Source organism: Triturus cristatus, chromosome 2_2 (genome assembly GCF_964204655.1).
Source record: "Triturus cristatus chromosome 2_2, aTriCri1.1, whole genome shotgun sequence".
Taxonomy (NCBI): Eukaryota; Metazoa; Chordata; class Amphibia; order Caudata; family Salamandridae; genus Triturus; species Triturus cristatus.
Window position 1 is genome coordinate 755,957,909 of NC_140582.1, and position 13,570 is coordinate 755,971,478.

At 43.1% G+C, this 13,570-nt stretch overlaps 1 protein-coding gene across 1 annotated transcript in view; it reads left to right on the forward strand.

The window, feature by feature from the left end:
- The window catches only part of MTMR7 (myotubularin related protein 7), a 276,881-nt gene that overhangs the window by 11,676 nt on the left and 251,635 nt on the right, over positions 1-13,570 (forward strand). The window contains exons 2-3 of the mRNA XM_085642011.1: positions 3,489-3,611; positions 10,082-10,244. Coding sequence (XP_085498137.1) covers positions 3,489-3,611; positions 10,082-10,244 — 286 coding nt within the window. The remainder of the gene's footprint in view (positions 1-3,488; positions 3,612-10,081; positions 10,245-13,570) is intronic.

Sequence of the window (13,570 nt, forward strand, 5' to 3'; positions counted from 1 at the left end):
TGTTCATGTAGCATGATTTGGTGGTATGCACTTGCTAAGTCTACCGTGGAAAATACACAAGCACCAGACAAGGTTGAAATTAATTCATGTATGTTAGGTAATGGATGCCTATCGATCAAAATCTCCTTATTTAAGCTACGGAGATCAACACACAACCTAAGATCCCCATTGCTTTTAAGGGAAAGAACCACCGGAGAAACCCATGGGGAGGATTCTATTGGTTCAACAATGTTCTTAGAAGCTAAATATTTCAGCATATCTTTCAATTTGTTACGATACGCTAGGGGAACATTACGAACTTTGTCTTACGGGAACAGCAGAATCTTTGAGTATTATTTTATGTTTGAAGTTTGCATATTCCCCAAGCTCATCACTCAAAACACCAGGAAACATCTTTTTTATATTTGCCACAAAATCCTCACATTGTGTGAAAACACCGTAAACAGGTGGTGAAGCATTTGGATCCAACTTTATGCCCAATTCTTGTTGATGGGGCCACCCAAGTATAGATACACCTTTAGTGGCTACATACAATTTACCTTTAATGTTCTTTCCTTTAAAAACCAAATCTGTCCACAAATAACCTTCCAAATCAATTTTATGCCCCGAGTAACTACCAGGTCTGATATCGGGAGGTAGTAATTTTCTGATCTCCCATAATTCCATGAATAGATCTTTACCAATAATGGAATACCAGGCACACAAATCTATCATCATAGTGACTTCCTTCCCATCGACTAATATAGAACCTGTTGGAAAACCTTTACAATTGTTTTCAGACACACAAGAAATGCAGTTAAATTCATTAAACTCCGTTGAAATTTCATCTTCTTCACAGGTAACACAATTAACTTTTTGTAAAGATCTGCACATCTTCCCAAAGTGGCCTGGCTTTTTACATTTGATACAAATTTTATTCCATGCTGGGCATCCTTTGTAATTTCCAACATGTTCAAAACTACCACACCTATAGCAGATCACAGGATTTCTACGGTTACCAAATTTATTGTCTTTGAAACTTGGATCTTTTTAATAAAAGAAGAAGTTCTCTTTGGTGTAAACTGAGATTTTACAAGCGAAACTTCCACTACTGGATCTTGTACTTTAACGTTGACAGCTTGGGGTTGACCTCTAATCTCACTTACAAACTTCTCAGATTGTTCGATGCCTTTAGCTATATTGACTACAGCTTTCAATGAAGATTCAGTGCCTAACCATAACCTTTCTTGTATCTTTTTACTTTTGGTTCTCATCATTATTTGATCTCTGAGCACCTGTTCGTAATTAATAGTATCGAACGCACAGGAGCCAGCTTGGGAACGTAAGGCAGACACATAGTTTTCAATAGATTCATACTCTCTTTGAGCGCGAGAATAAAATTTAAATCTTTCCATCACTATATTTATTTTCTTTCCAAATCTGGTACTCATTTTTTTAACAGCGACTTCAAACACATTTATGCCTTCTGTACTTTCGTGAGGAGGTAGGTTGTCAAATTCTTTAATCCCTTGACCTCCCAGGCAATGCCTCAGCAGGTGGTCTAATTTCCTTTTAGGAGAGCAACCCTCCTCCTCTAACACCTCCACGTAGGCTAAAAACATAGGATACCATAAATCCCATTCCATTTTAGGTTCCCCAGCTGTCGGCAAAAAATGTGGTGGTGCTAAGATATTTGACATTTTGACAATAGTAACCCAACCAATAAAAGTATAGAAGAAGGAAGATGTGAAGACTATCCTTTCTCCCCTGGATGTAGTACAGATGAAAATATCACCAAAGATACTCTGCTTTGTTTGTTAATACTTCAATGCTTCTATGTAAAATTCACTTGAGTTAATAAAATAAAAAAAAATGGTAGTAACACGATCCCAAACGAAGATGTCTTTGTTACGTATAGCTGTTTGAGAAACGAGTCTTTGAAGTCAAAGTTAGAGCGTTTCCATGTAATTACACCTATCTAAAATGGCCTCTCAACGCGTGACATCATCACGCTCCCAGCATGCTTTGCACTTCCGATTATTCTCCCCGAAGGTGGAGCGCGTAGCACTTCCAATTATTCTCCTCGAAGATGGAACGCGTAGAGCTGGAGCTCTAAGCGAATGTTGGTGAGTGTGTATTTTCAAAGAATCTTTTTCTCCCGTTATGGCCACACTTCAAAAGTTGCCGGCGCCTCCATGCATCCTCCGGAAAATACCAACAACCAGCACAACCCCTGCATATACTGCCAAATCTGCCGCAGGCGCGATCAGAGCGCATAAATAGTTTTACACAAGCCACACAGCCGCCGACACAATCAGAGCGCAATCCTCAATTAGGGCATTCTTCAATACTTTTAAACTATCACAAATCCTTTTAAGCCACCAAATCATGCGATGATTAAATAATTATTTCAGCCGCTGGTGCAATCATGAGCACATCGTTCCCAAACAGCCGCAGGTGCATACATGCACTGATACAAGATACCTTATCGGGATTGTCTTCACAAGTGAGCGCTGTCCTCTTCTGACTCCCAGTCGTCGCCAGTGTGAAGTAACACAAAGTGAGGCTCTTAGTGGATTCCAGGTATAATTTTTTCCATCAGAGAAGACAGCTTGTACAACCACACAAGTCAATCCCCAACCGCCAATGATCCACAACCCACCATGGAACCTAGAACTCTGGTAGGGCAATAACACTCTAAACTAGAGCGTGACCATGGATAATAAGAACACTACACATATGAACCTTGGGGTGATACCACCAGATGAAGTTCATGTCATGGTACTATTTTCAGATAGTGATTCCAAGTTTTGTAAATGACATGCTTATTTGTCCACATCACAACAATGCAGTAGCGGCCCGTGTTTGGGACGCGTGACAGGGTGGGTGGTGGTTGAGGGGGGTGTAGGGGTTGCGAAGGGAGGGCGGGGAATACAAATATAATAAAAATAAAAAACACTTCCCTTCAGCCGTCTGCGTCCCACGTCATGCTTCTCTGCTCCTTCTGCTTCTTCAGGCACAGGCTCCCAGCCTGCCCCGTGGCCAATCCTGAAGCTGCTCTCTCATGAGAACAGCTTCAAGATTGGCCTGAGCGTGCGCAAATGGCGCTCCAGGACAGACTGTGTGCCTGCTCTCTGGGGTTGCAGAGAGATTCTCCTTTCCGGCCGTTTTTGGAGGGGCGACGCTCTTCTGCCATAGGAGCCTCCGTGTTTTAAACAATGACTTCCTTTACAGCCGACTCGAGTTCTCACCAGTAGCTCAGTACCTTAGAAACTGGATGGCCCGATTTATTGCTAACCAAAAGACCCCAGGTTTCCCTCTTGGCCAGACCTTCTCGACATTCATCCGTTTGACGTTAATTCATATCGGCATTATGTTGGGTAATATTGACAGCACTTAGACTTTTGAAATTACAAAATCTGCTGTAGCAAGTAAGTGTTTACTCAAACGTTTGACTTGGATTTTTTTATACAATTGTTTTTATTCCTCTTATTTTTTTTCCTTCTCAGGTTGAACATGTTCGGCTAATTGACAGAATTTCCTCTAGAAAAGCAGCACTAGGAACTTTATACCTGACGGCCACTCATGTCATCTTTGTGGAAAATGTATCTGAAACCCGTAAAGAAACTTGGGTATGTGTCCATTTTTACCATAAATAAATACGGTGAAGAGACCCCCACCAGCTCTGTCTTTCACGCTCCTTTGTGTTTCCTTAAGATCGGTGACTCGACATCTGTTTTGTGTCACACTTTTTTTTTTACAGTTCTGAAGTGAAAAAGTGTGAGAAGTATCTGTAGACTCGGCCTTTCTGTTCTTTTCAGTTTTGTCATGGTGCTGTGCACACTATTGCAGGTAGGAACTCCAGGCTTCTATTTTACAAATTTGCACCAGTGATGCTCCTGGGTTAAGCATCCTAACATTTCGAGATTCATTCAAACAGCCAGAGTAGGATATTATATCATTTCAGTCTATTCTGATCTTTGTTGGTGTGAGGACTGAGTCCTCTACCCACCCCACCCCCCCTTTACGGTGTCCCCTTCATTGGTGTATTTTCACCACAACATTTCTGCATCATAACCCCTGGGGTACCAACTACTGAGTAAAGTTTAGGCACAGCTGTTAGAACAAATAAATGTATATTTATGAAAATTAAATGAAAAGTGGTATTTATAGAGCGCGGACTGTCACTCCGAAAGGAGCATCCTGGCGCTAGTACGGAGGTGAGAGGAAGCTCTGTGGTTCTTAGATGAGAGAGAGAGAGGCAGAGTTCATCTCATGATCCAAGTCTTTAATGCCTTCCTTTATTGTGGTTCAGATTTTACCATTCTCAGTTGCAAAGGCAGCAGGTTCCAGGCTTTGGTACCTAGTGCAGCCATTGTTTTTCCTCCCTTTCTTTTGCATCTAAAGCTGGGAGGTTTGAGCAGGTTGGCTGATGAGGACCTGAGGGTTCTGGTTGTAAAAATAGGGGGTGAATCTTGATGTCTGGTATTTTGGCCCCATTTTGAGTGAGGCTCTAAAAGTGATTAGGAGAATCTTGAAAAGTATTATCTTATGTAGTGGGAGCCAATGAAGGGTTTTGAGGGCTGCGAATGCAGAGGACCTTCGTGGAAATTTTAAAACCAACCGCGCTGCTGCATGTTGGACTACTAGCAGTCTTTTAAGTGTTTGTTTGCTGGCGCCTGCCAGGAGGCTGTTGCAGTAGTCAAGTCGTGAAAGGATCAGGGTGACTGCTACTGATTTCCTTGCAAGGATTGGAAGTAGATCGAAAAAATTTCTCTAAGACTGAAGCAGGTTGCTGCTAACGTTACTGCGTGTGGTTGGAAGGTGAGGGCGGAGTCAAACTGCACTCCTAGGTTTCTTGCTACCTTCACTGTGTCAGGCGGGGGTGATGTACCCTCCGGCCACCATTCGCTCGGTAGAAATGAGACCCCTTTCCCTTTTGGTAGGATCTCCGTTTTATCAGTGTTGCACCTAAGGTAGTTATCCTTCATCCACTGGAGGGCCTTAGTTAGGAATCTCTTAAAGTTAAGTTCCGTGTCCTTGGAATTTTGATCTAGGGATAGGATCATTTGGGTATCGTCTGCATAGGAAGTAACTTCGATCCCAAATGATGTAATCAGCGCGATGAGTGGAGTCATGTAAATGTTAAATAACAGTGGGCTTAGTGTAGAACCTTGGGGCACTCCTGTTGTGATGGTCCGTTCAACAGATAGGAAAGTTCTGAGGGACACGACTTGCCTGCGCTTCGAAAGGAAGGATTTTAGCCATTCCAAGGCGGTGTTCGAGATACCGCTGGTTTTGAGTCTTGATAGGAGAATACTATGAGATATAGTATCAAATGCGGCGGATAGGTCGAGTAGGATCAGTACAGCCTTCCTGCCTCTATCCGCTATCATTTTTAGAGTGTCCGTAATTTTCAAGAGTGCAGACTCAGTGGAGTGCTTGGGACGGAAAACGGATTGTTGGGGGTGGAGGATGTTGGTGGCCTCTATAAATTTGGTTAGTTCTTTATGAACTCATTTTTCTGTGATTTTTCCTAATAAGGGAAGCAGTGATATGGGGCGAAGGTTAGATAGGATAGAAGGATCAATATTTGGCTTCTTTTTCAGGGGTTTCACTATCGCTAATTTCCAGTCGTCTGGCAATATCCCTGAGCTTAAGGAAGAGTTGACAATCTTGTTAATAATTGGTTTGACTGTGTCAACGATTTGGTGGAGAATTGTGGGAGGACAGGCATCCAGGGGAGAGCCTGATTTGCATGCTACGATTGGTTCGCAAGTTTGATCCAGTGACCCTGGTTGAAAAGAGCTAATGAAGAATTTAGTGGCGTCATGTTCATGCTCTGAGGTGGCAGATTTAGTAGGGGTAGGGTCCGTAATAAAGTCATTTTGAATGTTCATAATCTTTTCTTCAAAGAAGATTGATATTTGATCGCATAGCCTCTGTGAAGGAGGTAATTCTTTTTATAGTGCTTTGGGATTGATAAAGGACTTTACGAGCGAAAAAAAAGATTTTTTTGGTCAAGTTTAGCCTCCTGTATTTTGTTTGAGTAGTATTCTTTTTTGGCTAGTTTGATTTGTGTGTGTGGTAAAGCTTTCTGCTTGTTTTGTAAGCTTGTTACTCTACTGCATCATAGCACCTTCTCCATTTACGTTCTACTTGTTTACATTGAATATGTGCTTGTTTAAGAGTGGCCGTGAACCAAGGGGCTTTCTGGGTTGTTTTCTTTTGATTTTTATTGGATTTGTCTTGTGGTATGAGTTCCTTGCTTACTGTAGTCATCCAGCTATGGAAGAGACGTGAGTCATCTGCCGTGTTCCCTGTCAAGGTAGGCACTAGAGCCTTGGCGGTAGTGGCCAGTTTGGGATTACGTGCTAGTTAAGTTCAGTTCCGCCTAGACTGTGGGTTAGTTGATTGTTTTTCAAGGCGACTCATCAATGGGATCTTCAGTGTGAGAGGGGAAAAAGTTATGGTCTGACCATATTTGTGGGATAGGTGGGGCCGCAGAGAAGAGGGTGAAGTTAGAGCAGACCCCATCTAGTGTGTGGCCAGCTCGGTGTGTAGGAGCGTCGACCATCTGGATCAGTCCTAACTTCTCTGTTATTTGAAGGAAGTTGTCTACTCCAGGCTCTTTTTTTTTGTCTTCAAGGTGCAGGTTAAAATTACCTAATAAGGTGAAGTTGACGTATCTCAGTAGGAAGTGACTTAAGGTGTCCCCTAGTGAGTCAATAAATGTGGCACTGTGCCTGGGAGGCCGATTAAATCAGGCCACCTGAAAAGGACACAGAGGCATTTAGTGAGATGCAGAATCCAAGACTTTCTGCTCCCTTAAGTGTGTCTAATAATTAGAACAGTGAAGTGTATCCGGAGGATGATGGCCAGACCCCCTCCTCGAGTGTCTTCTCTGTCATTCCTACAGATCGTATACCGCGGTGGCAGTGCTACCGCGATATTCGGGTTACACCAATTTTTCAGCCATGTTTCGGTGCTAAATAGGAAGTCTAGTTGTTGCTCCGTTATTAAGTCTCTGATGTCTTATAAGTGCCTGCACAGAGAGCGGGCATTGATTAGTCCCCCTTTTAATTGGGCAAAGGTAGTAGGTGCGGCTAATTTGTGGTTATTAAATGTGGTCGGAATTTCTAATTTGCAGTGGTAACATGAACTTGCCCCCTTTTGTTTCTCAGGCATTATCTGTCATTTGTCCGATCCCCCAGTGTTAAAACTTTTCAGTTTTGCAGACGAATATACAACTTCTGGACCTTTTTGGGCAGCAATTCCTGCCCTTGTCGCACTCTTGGCGCGGATGGGCGCAGATGGGATTGCCTTTGGCGCGCCGGTGGCACGTCCGCTGCACGTGTCCGGCCGAGCATAGGATTAAATAGCTGGCCGGGCGCGGGAGAATGATGTGGTCGGAGTTACCGACCGGAAGTCAGGAGGCAGGCCAGGCAGGGGGGGGGTGTGTCCGCTTCCCTCCGATCAATCGGCGAATGCCGCGTCGGACTGGGGAAGCGGAGACTACACAATAGTCAAAGACCCAGGTACGAGTAATGTGCAAAGTTGCTGGTGGTGTTTAAAATAATTTAAACGAAAAAAGAGTCAAAAGATTAAAAGATACTGACGCTAAAAGCGATTTTAAAAAGATTGGATTTTAAAAAAAAAGATTGCTGCTTAAATGGTTCGCTGCTTGCTGCCGTTCAGTGAGAGCACGACTCACCTCGGGTAACATTTACTTCCTTATTTTATTTTTTTAGTGCATGAGATGCAATGCCTTTTTGACTAGAAATTGTGTTAGTTAAAATGACGAAGAGCAATGGAAATGGAGTTCATTTACACAGTGGTTAACTGCTGTCTTTCTGCAGTTTATATGCGATGCTGGCAAGGGACTCCTTTTTCGAATCACCACTGAAGAGTATACAACTGGGCCATATACTTGTGGGCCAAAACAAAATGTGAAAGACACTTTAAACAAGCAAAGGCTAAGGAGGGCTAACCCAAACATGCCAGTGGCTGAAGTGTTCAAACACAACGCCCGCTCTTTGCGTATTAGTCTCTGTTGATCATATGGGCTCTGGCCATTGCCTGACCTAAAAAAAAGGATGGAAACTGTGTATTTATAAAGCAATGTGAACATACATGTATTCCGCTGAGTAGATTAAAATGCATTTTGCAGATTTTTAGGTGCTTTCCACAGACAATACTCCCAAGCAAACCATAAAATAGTCAAATATCCCAGTTGCAAAAACGCTGTTAATGCATATTTTTTCTTCATTGTTTGCAAACACAAAAAATCACCCAGACCTACAGGGAAAAAGTATTCTCAAACTAACTTACAAAGTTATATGAGAATAATTAATTTCTTGATGTATATAAAATATTACAGAATTTCGTGAAGGAAAAAGGGCGGGTGGCCCAGTGCTCATTGTGTATTATTACACTCCGTGATAAGTGAAAATACATATGAAGGGACATTCTTTCAGAATTGCTGACTGATGAAAATGTTGTGTGATCCATCCACATTGTATGTGATCGATGGAGTACCTTTGAAATTTCAGTCTTAATAATTGGTGAGTTTTTTTCCACTTAAGTTCCGGAACGCAGGTCGTTTGTATCAACTGAAAAGATCATTCATTATGAAGTACCGTGACCTACACTTACAGTGCCGTGCCTTAATGCTCTCTAGAACGGCATAAGCATTGTGCATTTATTGACGGGGTTTCTGTAATCATTTTTTGCTCTGCAATACCCAAAATGAAGGACCAACGAAAAACTTTTAAAACAAGCATTGGCATAGCCAATAGGTCTCGCCTTTGGGACCTTGTAAGTGTTTAGCCACGCAACAGTTGTTGTTGCACCAAAGAAATTGTGCTGCATAAATAAATACTTATAAGGTCCCAAAAGCGAGACCTATTGGCTATGCCAATGCTTGTTCTTTGTAAAGAAATAGATGCTTGTTTCTATTTCTTTACTTTTGCTATAATCGCGGCACCGGCGCTTTATTTTTAACATTAAAAGTAAAGCGCCGAAGCCGCGATTATACCAAAGGTAAAGAAATAGAAACAAGCATCTATTTCTTTACTTTCGCTATAATCGCGGCACCGGCGCTTTATTTTTAACACTAAAAGTAAAGCGCCATTGCCCGATTATAGCAAAAGCGCCTTCATGACGTACAGTACCCGTGACAGAGACATATGGCGGCTGCGCGCGTTCACGCGCACATGCACGCAGGCTTTAGGCCAGCGGCTGCAGCACTTTGAAAATCCCCTTACAAAAATTCGAGCAACAGCGCATGCGCTGTTCTAGGCTCGACCTAAAAAGATATCGAGGCATGTGCTTGTATGTGCTTGATTTATCACAATTGATATGAAACCATAGATCGGTGATCTCCAACCTTTTCTGTATTAGGAGCTACTTGTGTTCAATGAAAATCTTCTGCTGCTACTATTATTACCAGTGCTGTAATAGTGACCTCATCAGACAAGATTACATTGGTGGCAATGCCATTCAAGCCTACCAGCGGTGATCACCTCAATGCATCGGCAAGGTTACTAGCAGTAATGATAAAAAAGGCGTTCTCAATTTGTCAGGCCTCTCCATGGGTAATACATAACAGCAATAATGTAATGCCCCAGGCACCAATATAAGTCTCCCTAATTCCGCCTGAGTTATCATTCAAATATTAGCTTTAAATATAGCATGTACATTTATAAAGCGCATGCTGAAGGTATTGGAGCTAAAATAACACATTTATCCTTACCCCATTCAATGGTTGTATTGGAAATTCATCAGGAAATGTAATTGAAATTCAACAATTTTTCTCCAAACATTAGCTTATGAGCCTTGAAAATGCACACATTTTCATCTCTAATACGCACTTTCAATACTGGTATATGTTTATTGATTCAACCAAGCAAAAGCTTCTAATTTAGTAGGCTGGGTTGCGTACTGGAGACCTACTTACAGGTAGCTGAAGAGCCATCAGAAGCTCACAAGCTACTCAAAGAACTCTGCAATAGATGTTGTACTTACTCCTTTTTACACCCTTCTCGTAGCAGCGTTTACTTCATGGAGATTTTCACTTGTGTTTTCATTTTTTTTCTCTTAGGTACTTCACAGCCAAATTTCATCTGTTGAAAAACAGGCTACCACAGCTACTGGATGTCCTTTGCTCATTCGCTGCAAGAATTTTCAGATAATACAGCTTATCGTTCCTCAGGAGAGAGATTGCCATGATATCTACCTATCCTTAATACGTCTAGCACGACCAGGTAAGCAAAAGGAGAATTCTGTAGCAGTCTCTTGCAAATTGGCTTACATAAAATGCTCTTAATTAATCAGGCTGTAAGACATTACCTGGGAGCATTGTTTCTCCACAACAGCAAATTGTGTATGGGCCAATCACAATAATATATACACCCTATAGAAACACAATCAAGTTAAATTGAACATTTCACCTAGTTGAAAAGCATTTTCATTCTAGGGGTCTCCTGATGTACTGTTGGCGAGTGACTGTCTTTAAGCTGAGTTGCTCCCATTCCTTGCACAACATCAACATTTGAACATTTGTTTCACAGACACAAAAGCAAGAAAAGTAAACAATCCTAAAGTGAAAGATTATGCACAGGATATGGGCAAGGCTGATAAAGAGGAAAATGCTGAATTTTACAGACCATTATGTAGGAAAGTAGGTTTCTGTTGTAGTAAAACCCCCACTTTTTGCCTGACACTTAGTGCACTTTGGCAGAGACTCAGGGCACATTAAGTCAATCAGGTTCCAAGGGCCTGTGTTCTTTCCCAATCAATTGGCACATCTCAGGCCACAAGTAAGCTCCTTCTAAAATGTACCATAGGTGCTAAAGACACTGTGACAAGGGAAGGCCTCTAAGGGCTGCAGCACCTATTGTGCCACTCTTAGAGGCACGGCACCTTCACACCCACACACTGCCATTGCAGGCTGCATGTTTTGGTGCGGAGAAAAGTGAGGAGTCGACATGGCACATATCCCTACATGCCATGACTGTAACCCCCTGCTTGGGGCCTAGGTAAGTTACCCCTCTAGCAGTGTGCACTAGCCCCCAGGTGAGGGTACAGTTGCATGAGCACTGTGCCCCTACAACGTCTAAGTCCATTCTTAGACATTATAAGTGTAGTAAAGCCATACAGAGTATATGGTCTGGGAGTTGGTCATTACGAACTCCACAGCTCCATTATGGCTTTACTGAAACCTGCAAAGTTTGGTAGCAAACTTCTCAGCACATTAAACCCACACTGATGCCAGTGTGGGATTTAATGTAAACTGCACTCAAAGGGCATCTTAGAGATGCCCCATGAAAAAAGACCAGCCCTGGTGTGGTTCCTGAATGGCTACCCGCCATTTGCCACCACCAGACAGGTTTCTGGACCCATGGGTTGAGGGCCTCCGCTCTCTGGGTCCAGAAACAAATCCGATCCTGGAAAGAGGTGTCAAGCCTCCTTCCCCAGGATGGGCTGGGTCCACGAAGGGGAAGCTTCAAAGGCCTGCCGCCTTTGTTAGCTGAGAGGCTCATGCCCCCTCCCAAAGCACATGCTTGTAACGCCCCTAAATTTAGTATTTACGGGGACCCTGAACCTTGCCTCCTGAGATTCCTGCAACCTACAAAGAAGGACAGAAGAAGTCGCACAGCAGAGGAGTCTGTGAAAAAGAACTGACTTGGCCCCAGCCTGTCTGCAGTTTCCGGAGACCCTGCACCAAAAAGCAACTTGTCCTGCAGGCAGTGACCTACAGACCCCTTGGGAGAACCGGCTGCCTTCCATAAAGACCTGATCTCCTGCGAACAGCAGCTCTGTTCCAAAGAAATCAAAAGAAAGACTCTGAGCCTGCTGAGGAAACTTAATGCCTTAATCCACCGCTGCACTCGTCGCCTATGGCCCGAGTTCAAGTGGCACACTGGTCGCTGCGAGGTCCCCCAGTGCTCAAGAGTACTTCCTGACATTGCCTCAGCCTCTGCACAGAGAACCACCCCCTTCCCCAACCGTGAGTGGCCCAGTAAGATGAAATCTAACCTCAAAAGGCACCCGTGCATCCGGCTGCCTTGCTCCCTGAAGTATAGGACCTGAGGTGCACCTACATCCCCATGCCCTTCAAGTTACCTGCCCTGCTGTTGGTTCCTCCCGGAAGACTTCCTGGACAAGCCTGCAGCCAAAATCGCCAAAGCCATAGGATTGCATTGGGCTCCCAACACCTCCTAAGCACCCTGCACCCAGCCGCCCCTGCGCCACTGGTAGTGCGGACTTGGTGCTGACTTGGGACCCCCTTTGCCCTGACTTTAACCCTAGGAGCTTGGCTCCGAAGATAGTGGGCTGGCCGTGAGCAGCCCCCAACCGAGGTGCCCCCTAGCATTGGCCCCCTGCTCTCTGCACTCGGCTACCATCGTATTGCTGGTGGCGCAATTTGAGTGCCCAACTGGACCTTGGGGAACCTTGGTCCTTACCCCTAAAAGTTGTACTTACAGGTCATTTAGTTACCTGTAAACCCTTAACACTCTTTTTCCCATAGGAACCAATGTTAGACATTTTTAGGTACAAAAATTCATAAGTGTTGACCTGTGTTTTGTATGACGGAAAAGTAACTGTATTTTAAACCTGAAAAAGTCTTACCTTTGTATTGTAGGATCCACAGTTTGATACCAAGGCATGTCACCCTGAGTAGTTGATGTAATCCAAAAGTAACGCTAAAGTAATCAAAAGTAATTTCAGTTGTTTTTAAATCAAATACAAACCTGTTAAGATTGAAAATACCATTCCCAATTGCATTTCTGTGTAAGGTTTTACAATTGAAAGTACATTGTACCTACCTGTAACCAATCCTGCCTGGTTCCAGAAATAAAACATTGGTATACCTTTTTTTTTTTTTTATACTTGCCCAGTTGGTCTGGATTCTGTCTGAGTGTGTCTAATCAGTCCTTGATTGAGTAAATACAATAAATGCTTAACACACCTTCTTGATAAGCCTAAATACTTGCCTACACTACCACACAAAGAGAGCTGTTAGTGATTATCTAATGTAGCCTCTTCTATACATTTGGGGATTTCCTGGACTCTGTGCTCACTATACCTTACTTTGGTATAGTATATACAGATCCAGCTTCCTACACATTTCAACTCCTCTCCCACCAGACATCCGGACATGGCAGCAGACATTACAGTCAGCTAGACAGCTGGGGAACAGTTGATATCTTTGAGTCCAGAGGACAGTATGATGGTGAAGGAAATTTAGAAAGATCAAACCTACCCTTCAAAGCTATGTGGATGAAAATGGCATTAAATTGAATGCATATTTTTATTTGCAGTCCAATTTAATGCCAATTCCATCTACATCGCATTGAAGGCACAAAGGACTAGGTTTCAGAAGCTGAAGAGAGGGCAGCTCCCAAGATGCCAGCATGAGAGAGTGGAAGGCTTCATGCAGAAACTTTCCTTGAGTTGCACTTGCAAGGTCCATGGGTCAAAACAGGCACACTTGCCAAAACAATATAGTGGTACTGGGGGTCTCAAAGAATACATAACAAGGAGGCATAGAACAAAACATTGAAAATGTATCAGAATATCTTCCCTA